The 15,704-nt window shown below is 56.2% G+C and overlaps 4 protein-coding genes across 4 annotated transcripts; all 4 read right to left on the reverse strand.

Annotated features, from left to right (window-relative positions):
• Positions 1–2,657: 2,657 nt before the first annotated feature.
• On the reverse strand, positions 2,658–3,980 carry LPMP_356630 (hypothetical protein; the record flags this gene model as incomplete). Its single annotated transcript, XM_010705289.1, has 1 exon — positions 2,658–3,980. The coding sequence occupies one exon, from the start codon at positions 3,978–3,980 to the stop codon at positions 2,658–2,660; it is 1,323 nt and encodes a 440-aa protein (XP_010703591.1).
• Positions 3,981–5,554: 1,574 nt separating this feature from the next.
• MPK1 (mitogen activated protein kinase, putative) lies at positions 5,555–6,631 on the reverse strand (the record flags this gene model as incomplete). The annotated part of the gene is made up of 1 exon (XM_010705290.1): positions 5,555–6,631. One exon carries the CDS (start codon positions 6,629–6,631, stop codon positions 5,555–5,557), a length of 1,077 nt encoding a protein of 358 aa, XP_010703592.1.
• Positions 6,632–12,073: 5,442 nt separating this feature from the next.
• On the reverse strand, positions 12,074–13,720 carry LPMP_356650 (histidine secretory acid phosphatase, putative; the record flags this gene model as incomplete). The annotated part of the gene is made up of 1 exon (XM_010705291.1): positions 12,074–13,720. One exon carries the CDS (start codon positions 13,718–13,720, stop codon positions 12,074–12,076), a length of 1,647 nt encoding a protein of 548 aa, XP_010703593.1.
• A 701-nt stretch (positions 13,721–14,421) lies between these two features.
• On the reverse strand, positions 14,422–15,399 carry LPMP_356660 (ubiquitin fusion degradation protein, putative; the record flags this gene model as incomplete). Its single annotated transcript, XM_010705292.1, has 1 exon — positions 14,422–15,399. The coding sequence occupies one exon, from the start codon at positions 15,397–15,399 to the stop codon at positions 14,422–14,424; it is 978 nt and encodes a 325-aa protein (XP_010703594.1).
• Between the last annotated feature and the right edge of the window lie 305 nt (positions 15,400–15,704).

Consider the following 15,704-nt stretch of genomic DNA (forward strand, 5'->3'; position numbering starts at 1 on the left):
AGGAGTAAAACTGCAAGTGGGAGAGCAGCTGATGCTGGCAGAAAAAGAGATGAACAGGGGAAGGATGATTTCTGGAGGACGCCGAAGGGTTGGGGGCGCACCTGTGTTCTTTCGGCAGCGAGTGATGCGCGGGACGTGTGGGAAGGAGAGGCTGAGGTGGAAACGTGCGGAGAAAAGGGGAGAGGAATATCGTTAGGGTCGCGCCGCGATTCACAGAATGGTAACTGCGAACGCGCAGAAAGTGCTGCCACTTGTATTCGCCAGAGTTCCGAACAGCGGTGGCGGTAGAGGCATCAGCGGGAAAACACGGTGTCGTGCAAAGGATAAGCCATTGCAACAGCGAGCTGCACAGCTCAAAGTGGCATCTGTCGTCCACAGCTGTGCAAAGTTAGTCACACGGAGTGCGGTGGGGGGGGGGGGGTGCACAAGAAGCACGTGAGAAAACACAGCTAAGAGGAAAAAGAGAACGTCAAGCGCAGCTGGACTAATGCTCTCTCCCCCCCACACACACACACACGCAGACTGTCACGCATGCATTTGCACAGGCACTATGTGCTTGGCCAAAGAGGGCAAGCACTACTTCAACTGGGTTTCAAGGGGTGCTAGGTATGTATTAGACAAGAGCGGGGCGCGGCCCCACATCCTCCACAGATAGTAATGCGCGTAGGCTATTCATGGCAATGCCCAGCTTCTCATCTCCGAAGTCACAAATGAACGCACCACGCTGATGCACTGCGGCTACCTTGGGAGGCTGCGCGGAACGGGTGACTGCGCCATGGCGAGATGGCCAGGCCGACAAGGATGGGGACCCTGCAAAGGGGACGTGTCGAGAAGGGCGGTCCATGGTGTAGTACATGCTCTCCCTCGTTAGCAGCAGCGGATACTCGGTTGCCGCCGCCAGCTGCATGCAGATGCGTGGGGATGGCAGGGTGAAGTATAAGGCCTGTCCTGCAGGGCTACCTTCACTGCGCTGCCGAGCAGATTCTCCAGGCAGCCAGCAAGGCGCCACGAGATGGTCGTTGATGATACAAGGGACGACAGAGCAGAGGTTATGACCTGCAGAGGGAAGGAAACAACCATCGGCGTGCCTTTCTGGCAGTCCACCTGCAGGTAGGAATGAGTTTCGATGACCAACAAGGACATGTCTTTGTCGAAGCACATGAGCCAGAGGCCAATGCACAGGCGCTACATGCGCTCTGCGTGGGTGAAAGAGTACTTTGAAGACCACACCCACATCACCGAGCACACACAGAAAAGGGCAATGCAACCGGACGATGGAAAGGGTTAGATGGGTATGAATGACAGCTCCAGCAAAAGCGGCGCGATGCTTCTGAAAGTGGTTGCCTGTGTTCGCCACAGACCACCACCCCACCCAGTTAGAGGAAAATGATCGCCGATGGTAGTAGCAAGATGCGTGAGAGAAAGTGAGGGGAGGGGTGGTGATGCCATCCGGTAGAGAGAAGGAAATGAAGGACAAAAACCAGTGCAACGGCCACGCCACAGCCAAAAACAAAAGGGGATACGCGGTGGTACGAAGGGGGCGGGAGAGGCAGAGCCAGAGAGAAGCGGCCGATGCAAACAAACGGTGGCAAATGCACAAGTGCAAAGGAGAAGACACAAAACTGCACCCCCTTGGGGCAACGCAGACACGCACCCACCAGCAATGAAACCGGCAAGAGAGAAGGATTGTCAAGAGAGAAAGCACGCGCAAGATGAGAACGCAAGCGCATGGTATATCAAAGAAGCAAAAAGCAAACCACGCTTCAAGGAGAAAGTGGCGAAAGACATACGCTAAACAGGCCAGAGCAATGTAAAGGGAGGGGGGTCGGGGTGCGGCACCCCTGCGACACTGTGCTCACATCTCCTCACCCACGTGCACGCACGCGCATACGCAGATCAAGTCAGCGCAGTTCCGTGAGGAGCGGGAGGGTAGAAGGAAAGAAATGAGTCGCTCTTCCCGTGCTACTTGCCGTTGCTGTGTTGTGCTGCAGAGGCTTCCTTCTGTGGCTGCCTAGAGACAATAGAGATGGCGCTGCCACTTGTGGGGGCAGGGATCACCGACACGGACCCACAGAGGAAGGGACAAACGGGCCCAGCAATCGGGAGGGCAGACGGGGTATGCGAGAGCAAGAGGCAGGAAAACAAGAGAAAGCCGGGTTGTATGGGGAGATGGTAAGGGGAGGACAACGTGGTGGTGTGCAGTGCACAAGTCGGCGCAAGTGTGATGCCGGCGTGCGCAGCCTACCCCCTTTTCTCTCTCTGTGAGGGAAGTAAGTGGGCACCGGAGTAGCACAGAGAGAGAGAGAAAGATACCCATCAAGGCAGAAGAGGGGTCTGTGGTAGGGGGTAAAAGAAGCGACCGCAAAGATGCGTCTTAGCACAGGATTCTCCCTAGTTGTGCTGCCGGTGACAACGCTGAGACACCTTCTGTGCCGTGCACTGAGAGATGGACATGAACACCGTGTCAAGGGTACACACGCATTCATCCTCGGCTCTCTTGCCGGCGTTTGTCTCTCACCTCCATGATGCACTTCAGCAGACCATCGAAACAACGTAACGGCAACCATCAAAACCCACCATCCATAGCGCAGAGGGATCTGTGTGGAGGAGAGAGCGAGACTATGAGCACAGAGAGAATGAGAAAACCGGCTCAGGACTCACCGGCCGTCGTGGTCGCCGTGATCCAGGTAGGACTCTGCCGAAGAGACGGAACGGAGGTCATCTGTGTGCGAACCCCTTTTGAAGGAAATGATATGCGACAAAGCACTTGGTGTGCCCTCCTGTGCGTCTGCATCCGGTTCACCGCGAGACCGCTCCGTGCGCGCAGAGCTGTTGACGCATCGCTCTCGGGCGCTACGTCGTCGGTGCGACTCAGGCGGCTTCGCACGCGAGTGATGCGGCAGCGACGGGTCGCCCGGAGAAACAGATGGCGGCGTACTTCCCTTGTCACCGGCAGAGTCCTCTCGCGCCACATCGGAGGCAGCTGCAGGCCAGCGGTGACCAATTTGGTGAGCCGGCTGTGGCGGAGGTGGCGCGACTGGCCGCGAGCTGTCCAGCATTATATGACTGCGCTGAACTGTGTGTTTGAACTCGACTAATGAAGGGGAGAGGTGACTGTGCGTACTTAGCCGCCGCACAACGAAGGTCTCAGAAAGAAAACTGTCGATCTTCGGCGGGGTCTCTGCTGGGGTTGAGGCTGCAGCACTGACTTCACGCTCGCCTGCCGCTGAGAGGAGCAGCCTGCTGCTGCCATCACTTCCGGCGCCGGGCAGTGCAACGTTGTCATGCTCATTCAGAGGCACGGTGGGCTTTGTGTGCCTCTCGCTTTCCACGCCGTTACTTGCCTCCGCCTCTGACTTGTGCGCGCGCGGTGCCCCGCGCTGTGCGACGTCGCCTCCGCTGGCGCCTCTGGAACTGCAGGGCGGACTCGTGCGAAGTGCTGGTGTGGGGGACATGTGATGGGCCCGTGCAGTTGTCAGCTGAGACGACGCGGAGGTCGATGAGTCTTTCAAGGCACGCAGTAGTTGCCTAGAGCACGACGGTGGGGTGAGTTGGGGCGTAGGGGAGCGGCTGACAGGGGTCTGCCCGTTCGCTTGCGGCTGCGCCTGGGTCCGAAGCTGCCGGTCACGCTGCTGTGGAGTGGCATCCAGCTTTACCTGCGTATGAGTCCAGAATTCAGTAGCGAGGCGATCTCGCAGGCGCCGATATCTATCAGTCCGAAAACCATCACCTGCTTGAAACACCGACGCCTCGCGCCGCTTTTCCTCTTTGTGCGTCTCACGCAACGTCGCTTGCGCCTTGCGTAGCTGCGACTGATACTCAGACGAGCACATGCCACCCACTCGGCCCCACGCCACAATGGCTTCAGCGGCCTCCCTATCCCAGTTCTCGAGCCGCTCTCGCAGAAACATCTCCAGCAGACTATGGTGGGTGGCAGCGCCGGACGTTGTGCTGCTGACGCCGCATTTACACCGTTGCATCGTAGGGCAGCGAGGGCTGTTGCGCGGAGCCCATAGCCTTTGTACGATAAAAGATACGTGATGGTGCAAAGGTTTAGTTGGCCTCGTGTCCAGTAAATGCTGAATTGATCTACATATGGGTCTTGATTCACGGAGGTGCGTGGGTGTGCATGTGCCGGTGTAAGTGTGGGGTATACGTGCGTGCTATCGGACCTTTCCTCTCTACTGATGTAGATCGTAGCTGGCTGCACAACCAGGAGCTCGAAAACGTTCCGCAAAGACACACACACACACACTCACTCAGAGACTACAAGACGGTGATCAGTCCCGCTCGCCACGGTTTATTATGAAGTCTACGCTGTTGTAGGAAGCAGGTGCTGCTTGTTCCTGTCGAGAGAGTCGGTGGGCTTGAATGACTAAAGAAGGCAGAGGGAACCATGAGACTGCAGGGATGGAGCTTCGGAGAAATGCCTCTTGGAGCACCTGACATCGACGACGTCAGCGGGTACTGTAAATCAAAAAAGCGTTGAAGCAGCCGCATCTGTGCCGCCCTCGTCGGTTCCCTGACAAGCTTTCATATTGGAGTCAATGTGATCCATTTGCCATAGCGAAGAAGCACAGTCTGTTGCCTGGCAACACAGTGGTCAGAAGTGCGGCACAGTGGGCCAAGCCACAACAGGTGTGCTGGTATCGAGAGGCACGTTCAAGAGGATGCTCTCTTTTCTTGTGACGCTGCCTTGCAAGACAAAAGGGAGGCGCCCTTCAAAAAAGACATCCCCACGCTCCACTATCAATACGCATGCGCGTTTCCACACACACACACACACACACACACACGCCCTCACGTTGTCCATGGGCGCAAAAAAGAGAGAAGAGCGGGGGAGGAGGGGGGTACGCTAAGAGGCACTAAGAGCGCACCACCGCACAGCAGACGCCAGCCTCAAACATGGAACAGGTCACTAAGCAGCGGAGAGGGGCTGGACGAGCAAAGACACACAGTACAAGGCCAGTCGCACACCTGCGCGAAGAGAGAGCGGTGCAGGAAAACACCAATGAGAACTCTTCTAATGCCTGCATGCAGACACACCCAACGGAAGATCCGATCTCCGCATTCTTATCGATTCTCCTTCCCTCGTCAGGCTGATGAGGCGCAGAGGGAGGGAAGGCAGGAGGGGCATCCCCCGCAATCACAACCACGCGCGGGTGCAACAACAACAGCGAGGAGGAAGAGAGAGGAAAGGGCAAAGGAAAAGGGGCAACTCGTACGGATGAAAAACGAAAAAATGGGGTGGGGACAAGGAGAACAGATATGAGCTCGAGAAGACGAAAGAGACACAGAAGATAAACGATAACGGTGGGACCACAACCACCGCCGCGTGCGGATGCTATAGAGGTGTCGCGGGGAGTCGCACCTCTCTTCTCACCATCACTCCACGAGAGAGGTACAGGGCGGGCGGGCGAGGGAGGGGGGAGGAAAAAGGAGCACGACCACATGGCCCCCTTTTTGACGTAGGAGCGGGGCTGCGAGCCGCCGCGTAGCTCGAGCTTCTTCGATCAGGTTCACGGTGTACCCCTCCGTCAGCTCCAACCCGCCGCTAATACACATCTGTTATGTGGTGGCGGTAGTGCATGCTAATCTCGTTGTACAGAGTTGCCTTGTACTCCTCCTTGGTGTAAATCTTTTCATCTACGAGGGGCAGAACGAGTGGATCGAGGCCTTCGATCCTCTCCAGTTCACCAGGTTGCACAAACGGGGCGACGTAGGGGTGCTGCAGCGCCTCCACCGCGGAGAGTCGCCTCCGCGGGTTGAAGACAAGGAGCTTCATCATCAAGTCTGTCGCCTCGCTATCCTTCAGGCTCTTGTTCCCCACAAGTGGAGAGAAGCTCAGCGGGGTCGGAAGGGAGTTGATGAGCGTTTCGAGCTCGGGCGAGTGGATGCTGCGCACGTCTGCATCGCTCGGCACGCCGATGGCCTCGACGATTAGGCGGAGTTGATCCAGCGTGTTGCGGCCCTCAAAGAGCGGGTGGCCCAGCAGCATCTCCCCAATCACACATCCGATGGCCCACATGTCCATCGCTGTGGAGTACGCGCGCGACTTCACTAAGATCTCCGGTGACCGGTACCACCGGGTTGCGATGTAGTCCGTCAGGTCCAGAAACTCCTGCTCGTTGTCGAAGCCGCTGCGAAATGTGCGGGCCAAGCCAAAGTCTCCGAGTTTGATGGAGCAGTCGCTGCTCACAAATACGTTGGCCGGCTTCAAGTCCCGGTGAATGACGTTTTGTGCGTGGAGCTGCGCCACGGTGCGAAGTAGCTGATAGGTGAGGAAGCGCTTGTGATCGCGCTGCAGAAGGTTTTTACGGATAATCGCCGTGAGGTCTGTCTCTATCAGCTCAAAGACGAGGTACAGGTCAATGTCGTTAGCCGCACGAATCACGTTGAGGATGCCGACAACAAAGGGGTTGTGTCGCAGCTGCTGCAGTAGCATGACTTCCCGATAGGTGCGCTGAGCGTCTTGAACGTTGCCAAAGGCGTCGTAGACCTTTTTGAGGGCTACGAGTTTGCCAGTAAGGTGGTCGAGGGCACACCACACTACCCCGTAAGCGCCGCTGCCAATGTGGCGGAGAATGCGGTAGCGCTGCTCAACCTCGCCGTCGAGGCCATAGGAGGTCATAGTGGCAGTGATGAGAGGGCTGCAAGAGAGATGGGGAAAGGGGGAAAGAGGTAAGCGTAGAGAGGCCAAAATTGTAGGCTTCGATTCGGGTTCTATAGCGTATTGAGGCGCGACAATTCACGCGCGTACGCTATGCCTTTTCTCTGCATACCCACCCACAAGGGAGGCAAAAAAAAAAACGAGAAGAGTAGACAGAAAAAATGGGCAATAAATGCACACACACACACAGTCGTGGGAGGTCAAGTGCTGCACACGGTGTATCGTTCTCCTTGCCTTTTCGTTTATTAGCTAGCACTTCCTCAACCAACGTCGGACGCTGGCGTACAGGTGAAACGACCAGACAAAAGATCGCGCGCCCGAGCGAGAGGCATTGATGTGAGAGGCAAAGAAAAAGGGGGTGCCGATGGAAGACAGAGAAGTGAGATGGTAGCAACCAGACACACAGGAGAAGGCCACGCATTCGTTAAGCATTCCCTCAGGCAAAAGAGCGCTCTCTTCTGAGATCCTGTCTGCCTCGCACCTACCGTCATGCACGTGGGAGCGTCACGCCTTGCGCATTTCGTACAAGAGAGAGAGACTGAGGAAAAGGACTAGGAGCTTTCTTTGTAAGAGCACTGGCCGAAACACTTCCTCGAAGCGCGTGGGCTCCGTCTTCTCTGCAGCCGCCCCTTTGTCGTGATAGGGGTCGATGGCTGTTCCTGCGTTAGGTTTACGTGCGCTTCTTTTTTTTTACTGTGGTGACCCACCATACGATCACCATGTCTTTTTTTCGCCTTTAGGCGTCACCCCTCTGCTTAGCCGTGCACGTATGTTAGTGACACACTATCGTTTCTCCTGTTCTTCTTCGTTCTGCTGGGGTGTGGTAGTGCTGGTGCAGTGTGCAGTTACACGGCGTCCTTTCCTTCCTTCTTCCCCCAAACTACCCCTCGTCCCTTGTACATTCCGGCACATGGCAAGCGACGTTTCAAGCAAACGAGGGGGCGACATAAACACACACACACACACGTTCTCGGAAGGAGCTGCAAACGTGCAGGCACACCCTGAGATGCTGCATCGCTGTCCCTCAGTTCGGCCCACAGGAAGAGCAAGAGGGGAAGAAGGGACCGCGAGAGAGAAGAATCGGGGAGTGGGGTGAAGAAAGGAGATGAGGTTCACGGAGAGCGAAGGGGTGATACACAGAGTAGGAGAGTAGCCAATGAACAACAGCGCTTGAGGGGCAGTGAGCGAGAAAAAGAGAGGAGGTGGACGAGTGGCGGGCTTTTGGTGGTGGCGCACAGACACACCCAGGCAGAGAGGAGAGGAAAGGGTGATATCCCACATACAAACAAAAGCGCTCAAGAGGGATCATACGAAAACATCGCGCGTCTTCCGCTTCGTTTAAAAAGGCTGAACAGAAGGACACTCGCAACGCCATCGTCCTTGACACATGCGCAAAAGAAAACAAACAGCAGCAGCGGGAAGAAGTAGGGTGAGAGTGTGATCGACTTTGTCTCTTTTGGTTTGACCGTTTTCCCTTCGTCGCCTCCACTCCACACCCCTCTCCGTCCCATTTGCCAAATGCTGTTGCTGGATGTCTACTGGCCCTTTCATTCCCCCTCCATCACCCTCTCCCCTCAATCTCTAGTCGACCCCAACCCCTCTACTTGTCCTTCTTCCCTCTTTTTTTTTCCGTGCTCGTGCCTTCTTCACCCCCTTCTCTTCGCCGATCCACGCCATTCTCGATCACTGCACACGACAGGAATGCGAACAGAAAACATTCTTGCGGCCTCCTTCCCTCTAGGCCGTTGAACTGCAGAAAAAAGACACTGTAGGCTCCGAGACGAGTCGGAGTAGAAAAGTGCCCCCCTCATGTCCTTTGTCTTGAGCTGTTCTGTCAGCATAATCACAACGGACCGTGCTGACGGTGCCAAGACGTTCGGCAGAGGGAGGGGGGGGGGTAGATGCAGGAGGGAAGAGAGAAGGAGGTGCCCGTGGAGTTGCAAGAGAACGCCAGCAAGTGTGTTGAGGTACGCCACACAACACTGCGGAGTCCGTGCGCGCCCAATCAGCGACGCCGTTTCTCTTTACCTCTCATTTCTTCCCCCACGCTCTCTTTATCCTTCTCCATTCCACCACTCCCCCGAACTCTGTGTGACTTTGTCTACGTTCATCTCCTGGCACGGACTTGAACCCAATGAGAGAAGGGGGCTGGAAGAGCGCTGAGAAGCTGGCAGTACCAGTCGTGCGTACACCATAGATAACATAGACCAAGAACCATCACGGCCTAGCGAAAGGAAGAAAAAACGCCAACAGAGAATAAAGAGGGCAGTCAACCCGAAAAAGGACGGAAGGGAAAAGAAGAGAGAGAGAGAGACCTGCACAAAAGAAAAGGGAGTGAGGAAGATCAGCTCGAAACTACTTTACCGAAAGCCGCGAACACGTGCCCATCCCAGATCGGCACGTGCAACAGCACGGCCAGGCACACCGGCAGCGGTTGCACTTTAATTGGGACCAAACTCATCGCTCTGCTGCCGCCTACCGCAGTCGCTGTCAGCGCCGAGTGTGTGTGTGTGTGTGTGGGGGGGATGAAGGGTCAGAAATCGAAAAACAAAACAAAAGAATAGAAAAAAGAGGTTTCCGCGTAGACGACAGTTCCCCACCTCTCCAGTCGCCAGCCACCCCCTCCCATGTTTTCCTTCCTCCTCGGAACTCACGTTTCCACGCAAGAAAAACCAAAGGACTCAAAGCAAGGCAATGGGTAAGAACGTGGAGAGCAAGAGGCAGCGTGTATGGAGAGCCCTCACCTTTTTCCTCTTGTTTTAGCGCCTCCCCCCGAGTTTCAACTGGAGTGTCGTGCGCACGTGTATGAGCGCCTGTGAGAGAGGCAGGTGTGTGTTGAGGGGATCGGAGAGCGAGATGTGGCGCATCACAAGAAATCGCTTCGGGAGGTGAAACGTGTACTGTCTTCTTCAAGTAGGTCGGCTACACAAGTGCTTCTGTTTGGTTCCCACTGATGCCTTTCATCGAACAATTGCCCGTGCCTATGGGAGACTGTGTAGTGCGCCAAGGCCGCCTTGTCTCTCTCCCTTTTTCCCTCTACAGAATCGAGTGCACTGGCTTGCCACACCGCAACACGTGGACATACACATACACCCACAGGCTGTCACTCAAGTACAAGGAAAACCTAAAAGAACGTAAGAGGGGGTAAATAGTATACCCAACAGAGAGAGAGAATGCCCTAAAAGGTGGCCAAACATAGAAGGGGAGGGGAGCACAACGCAAGACGAAAATCAAAAAGATCCCTTGACAGAGCGGCACACCGCCGTACGGCCGAAAAGCTGCGCAACTCACGAAAGAGCCACACAGATACGCGTGTATTCAAGAAGGATGTGGAGCTTTCGACGCAGAATAGGTGGAGGACTCAGTCTCCTTACGCCGCTTCAAATGCGCGTACATGCTTCCACCTACAAGCGCGCAGGCGTGAGGGTGATAATAGGCGCACGCCCCCCCCCTCCACACACACGTGTGTACGCTCAATGAGTGGGTGGGTGTACGCTATGACGGTGTGAAATCCCTTTTGAGTTCCCCCACTGCATCTTGTGGGTTTGTCTTACCCCGCTTTGCTTCACTGTTTCACACTTGTTACCTTTTGTTGTCGAACCACCTCCACGATCACGACGACATAGCACGCTCGCCTCGGCGCATCCACACCGATAGTGACTGATGGCGAAATTGGATACGCGGTGGCAACGGCGCCGTGCCTGCATGAAAAATACCACGAAACAGGAGGAAGACGAAGAGTAAGCGCAAAGACGCGCACTTGAGAATTGAGTGCAAGGTCAAACAGAATGTGCCGGGGGGCGGCAGAGGTAAAGGAGCGAGAAATAAAGTAACGGGGTAGACAAGGGGGTAAGAATGGAGGGTGGTGGTGGAAGAGAAGTGAGAAAGAGAGCTCATCTACAGAGAGTAAGTACGGAGGTAACCAGCGTTGGAGGGAAACAGCCGAAAAAACACGCAAAGAACAAAAACGAGGAAAGAACGCCTTCAGCTCAGTAATGGCGTAATACAGCGAAAAAAATAGGAGACAAGACAGAGGCTGAGGAGACCCGGGGGACAGAGAGAGGGGGGGCTGGAAGATGTTCGAGGTCAGCAAACAGCTCCCCTTGCCCCACCCAGAACGAAAACAAAAGGGGCAAATAAGAAAAAAAAGCACACGTGCGCGGAAGGGGTGGACAGCAAAGGTAGGGCGAACGTTCTCCGACTTGCTTGAGTTTTTTAAATAAGGTAGTAACGAAGAAAAACACACACGAACAAACGTCGCCGGGGTCGCTTTCCTTCTCCTTGCTTCACTCGTCACTACCCCTCCACGCTGACATCACAGCCTTGAGTCCGAACTGGCCGCAGAAGGAAGTTGCTCCATTTACACCTGCCCTTTACCACCCTGGCAACGGAGAACACCTCCGTGCGTGGTATCGGGGGGGGGGGGTCCTGTGCCCTACGGTGAGGAAAATCCAGGGAGCTCCTGTCGTAGCATGTCACATCGTGCGGTGAGGTTGCAAGGGGGGGATGTCGGCGTGTGTTTAATACCGGTGGCCGAATCCGTAGTCTGTACAGTGCATCTCAGCACCGCAGACATTGCCGATGTTGAAAGCTTGTCAGTCTCGTCCTTGTTCTCCAATTCACAATAGCCCCAGAGGGGCGTAGAGGGGAGGTGTACGCGACGTGGTCGCGCATCGACTACGAATACCAAAAGAAGAAAACACATTCAGCACCTCGACGAAGGTACCATGACAAGGACAAGGATAGCGATCATAGGTACGCCACGCTGCAGAGATGAAGGCCGAAGAGACAGGAGAAACACACACCCACACACACCCACACAGAAACTGAGTACATCTACAAGTACCCGAGAAAACTCTAGCGTGAGGTGGAGGGGAGAAACAAAAACTGTGAAACAAAAATGAAAGCGGAGAATACGCGCACCACGGCGTGCTTCAAGGAGAGTGAGCGAGTAGACGAAAAGCACCACTACACAGATCTCCCATACGCACATACACATCCAGAGAACCAGAGGCGCCGCGTGCGCACCGCTATTTTAACGACGACACTCACCTTTTGTTCTTCGCCCCACTCAAGAAAGGGCAGGGTAAGCCTGTTTTTTTCTTTCTTACATTAATGCACCGTTGCTCTCCTCGTTCCCGATGCTTCCACGGAGTTCTTATCGGAATGGCAAATGTGCCGGAGAGAGACGACAAAAGGGAGAGAAAGAGAGAAATTAATAAACTAATGAGGAAGGCATACCCAGCCTGCGAGCGAGGTTACAGGAAAGTAACAGAGGAGCTTAGATATAGGAGAGAGGAGAGAACGAGATAAGAAAGGGAGGGGGAGAGCAAAGAGAGAGAGCCAGATGCGGAGCAGATCCCTACCCTGCCACCCGGAAGCGCCGAAGACTGCACACAGTATTCATCTGCAGCCACACATGCAGAGAGGAAGAACATCAGGATACATTACCAGCGACAACTTCAACCTTGACGGTTGTATTCCTGGAGCAGCCGCACCGACAGCAACGCCGTTGGTCACACCGTGGAGAATGTCCGCGGCAATGCGGCGCCTCTTCTCCGGCGAGAGCACGCGCGGCCTCAAATTCATGGGCCTCAGGAAGGCAGAGGTGCCAGGTGGAGTCGTGATGCCGCTGCTGCTGCTGCTGCCGCTGCTGTTCGTGCTGCTGCTGCCGCTGCTGCTGTTCGTGCTGCTGCTGGGCCCCTGTGTTTCGGCTGTGGGGTAGCACTGGTAGTCGGCCGCCGAGAGGATGTGGGCGGGCGGGCAAGCCTTGTTTGTGCAAACCCGGCGGTAAACCTCGCAGAGCAACGGCACCGGCTCGTTGTCCGCGATGGTGCGCGGGCAGCCCATGTTGCTGTACTGAGTCGTCGTCATGGCGCAGTTGCCATCCTCCACGGTGGGGCGTGAGTAGTCGACCATGCGGCGGAAGTTATCCAGCGGGCAGATGCCGGTGGAGGCGACCTCCATGTTGCCAGCGCTGTCCATGCAGTGCACCTCGATGCCGCTCTGCTGGAAGACGTAGATACCGTTGGCTGCCTTCACGGGGTTGCCGCGGATGAGGCGCACGTACCAGCCGTTGGCATCCTCGGTGTCCTGGAGAAGCTCCACGAAGATGGTAATCGCGTAGGGCGGGCGCATCGTCGTGCTGCCCTGGTCACCGAACGTGACCGCCAAGGGAGCGATCGTTGTGTCGTGAGCGCTGTACTCGAACAGCTTGTACGACGGCGAGAGGCGGTGGGCGTTCATGTTGGCTAGCATCGTCTGCGCAAGGTTCTGCGAGGGCGTGCCCTGAGTGCGATCGAGCTTGTCCGTGCCGTTCCAGCCAAAGACATACTTGTACCAGGCGGCGTTCACCTCGACGAGGCCCGGATACGCCGCCTTGAGATCGCTGGTGGAGTCAAGCCGGCCGGAAGCCTCGAATGCGGCGGCCACGTCGTACAGGTTGAGGACGCAGTCGGCGCGGGCGTTGGGGTCCGCGCACAGGCCCTCGATCCATGCGTCCTTGGCGGCGGCCTGGATGGCGTCCCAGGTGAGGTGCGCGTCGACCACCGGGTTGAGGGTGGCGGACAGCGCCGGGCTGTCGAGCCAGCTACGGCCCATCACGGACGGCACCGTGTCGGTGCTGAGCAGCGTGTCGGTTGTCATGTTGTGCGAGTACACCACCGGGAAGAAGTAGTCGTCCTCGAAGAGGCCGTGCAGGAAGGCGGTCGCACTCTGGATGGTGCGCTGGGTGTCAGTGGAGCGGGTGTACACGACCGAGGAGTTGTACCGCGTGGACGGGAAGAGAGGGCTCTCCACAAGTGAGGGGTCGTTGTAGCGGCTGCGGGCAAACTTGCCGACCGCACGGACCATCTCGACGCCCTCGTCGGTCAGCTCGCCGCACGGATACACGGTGCCGCAAATCTGCGTCGCATTGTCGTCGACGAGGGCACTGCGGGCACCGTGGCGGTGTGCCACCTGCACCATGCGCACCACCAGGCGCGCGTCGACCGACACGGCCGCAGCGACCAGCAGGGCGGTCGCCAGCACACGGAGGAGCTTCGAGGCCATGGTGCTTTGCCTGTCCTCGTTCCTCTACGTCTCTCTCAAGGGTACGAGGTGCGGCCGCGCTAGGAGGTAAGAGGAGCGAAGAAGGTGGAGAAGCAGCTGTAATGTACGCTGCTGTGGCGGCCGCGGAAACGAAAATGAAAAATTTATTTCTATATCTCGCTGTCTATTTGGAGGTTGAGCGTATTGTATGGACGGACAGATAGGACTTACGTGGGAAAACGTGCGTGAGGAAATGTGCGAGGGAGCAGCTTATATTGTGTCCGTGTGTGTGTGTCTGGGGGGGGGGGTATCTGCTCATGCGGAAGTCCCGAGGAAATGTGAAAGGTGACAGAGAGAGTCAGTAGGTTGTGGAAAGGATCATTGAGGGCGGGCGGTTGAGCCTTGGGTGGAGGGTTGGTGGTTGTGATTAAGTGCCTGAGGGTGCTTGAAGATCGCGCTTTCACTCATGATGCACACCCACTGTGACACGTAGCGTAGTATTTAGCGGAGTAATGGATGTGCCTACTTACGAACAATGGTAGTAACGTTGTATCTCCTTTGCTCTTGCTTCCAGTGGTGGTAGAGATGGTTTGGTTGGGGATGGAGGAGGGAGGATCTGGCGACACACACAGACACATGCGCATGCCTATTCTAGTTTCTTTTGCCAAGTCACACATGCAGACCCAAGAATGCGCGCACACACACACATAAATAGGAGGACTTCATGAGCGCCCTTCTCCACCGAGGGCCTTCAGTCGCATCGCACGGAGCTCCTCCGGAGAGGGATGCGCAATCGGCGGTGCAGCAGGAAGTCCTGCTGAGACTTCGTTTGACTGATTCTCAGACAGCAGGACTCCACGCACGGTTCGGCCAGAGCCGGTGAAGGCAGGGTGCTCTTGCTCGGCGGTGGAGCTGCTGCCTTTCACTCCTGTGAACGAGGAGTATGATTGACCTGGTTGGTGGTTCAGCGGTTGTGCCCCAGCAGGCACTTTAGGACCGTCCGTGAGACTCGGCGGCCGGAAGTTAAAGGGTTGAAACTGCACACCAGTCGGACTACTCGCGCCAATAACGTTGGCGCCAGTTGGTGATGCGGCCGCAGAAATTGGCGTCTCTAGCGGCGACGGTGGCATGTCAAGCGGCCGTTCAAAGTCAACCTTCAGCATCACTGGTGCACCGTCGGCACGCACCGTTAGGATACCATTTACGAGCTGCTGCTTCATGTCAATGATTTCCACCAGGTCGAGTTGGAACTCACGATCCACGTAGCTAATCACGATAGTGGTGCCCTTGGTGAGCACGGGATACTGAGCAAGGCGTAGCTCCAGCAGGTTCCGCGGATTCTCGAACATGACAAGCGCCTTCTGATGCGGCCGGAGCTTCACGAGGGATCCTGGCGGAAGACTGCAGCTCTGCACCTTTACCACCATTGTGCCACGAAGACCCAGGTGCTGGAACATCCAGTCCGGCAGCACCACCGAACCTGCCTGCGCGTTGAACTCGAGAACGGCTGCGTACACACGCTTCTTACTCGGGGTGATGATCTCAAACTGGAGGGGATACACCATGGTCATGCGGCACAGGTCATCCAGCACGCTGGATGGCAAGAGCACGCGACTACCGTAGTTAATGCGCTGCTGGTTAACGCTGGAGGCGGACACCGCCACCAGCCGCGTCTCGTAGGACTGCGGAAGTGCAGCCATAGTCCTGCAGCAGAGAAGGAAATGGGCGATGAATATGAATACCTGCTTAGTCCATCCAAATTTGTGATAGGAGGAATGAAGTTGAGTGATATAAATCACCGGCCAGAAGAAATCAGGTGTCGTAGCGTTAAGGACGAAGAGCTAAAGAAGAGCGAGGCATGAGAGATACGATTGACTTTCTACCCCACTGGTCGCAAGCGTGCTCTGCAATGGTATGCTTGGACGCCAAGCTGGACCTTCCATCCCTCGCACAGATAAGGAACTCCACTTGATGTGTGATACTTGCCTGCTTAGCGTGCACATGA

This window comes from Leishmania panamensis (assembly GCF_000755165.1).
Source record: "Leishmania panamensis strain MHOM/PA/94/PSC-1 chromosome 35 sequence".
Taxonomy (NCBI): domain Eukaryota; phylum Euglenozoa; class Kinetoplastea; order Trypanosomatida; family Trypanosomatidae; genus Leishmania; species Leishmania panamensis.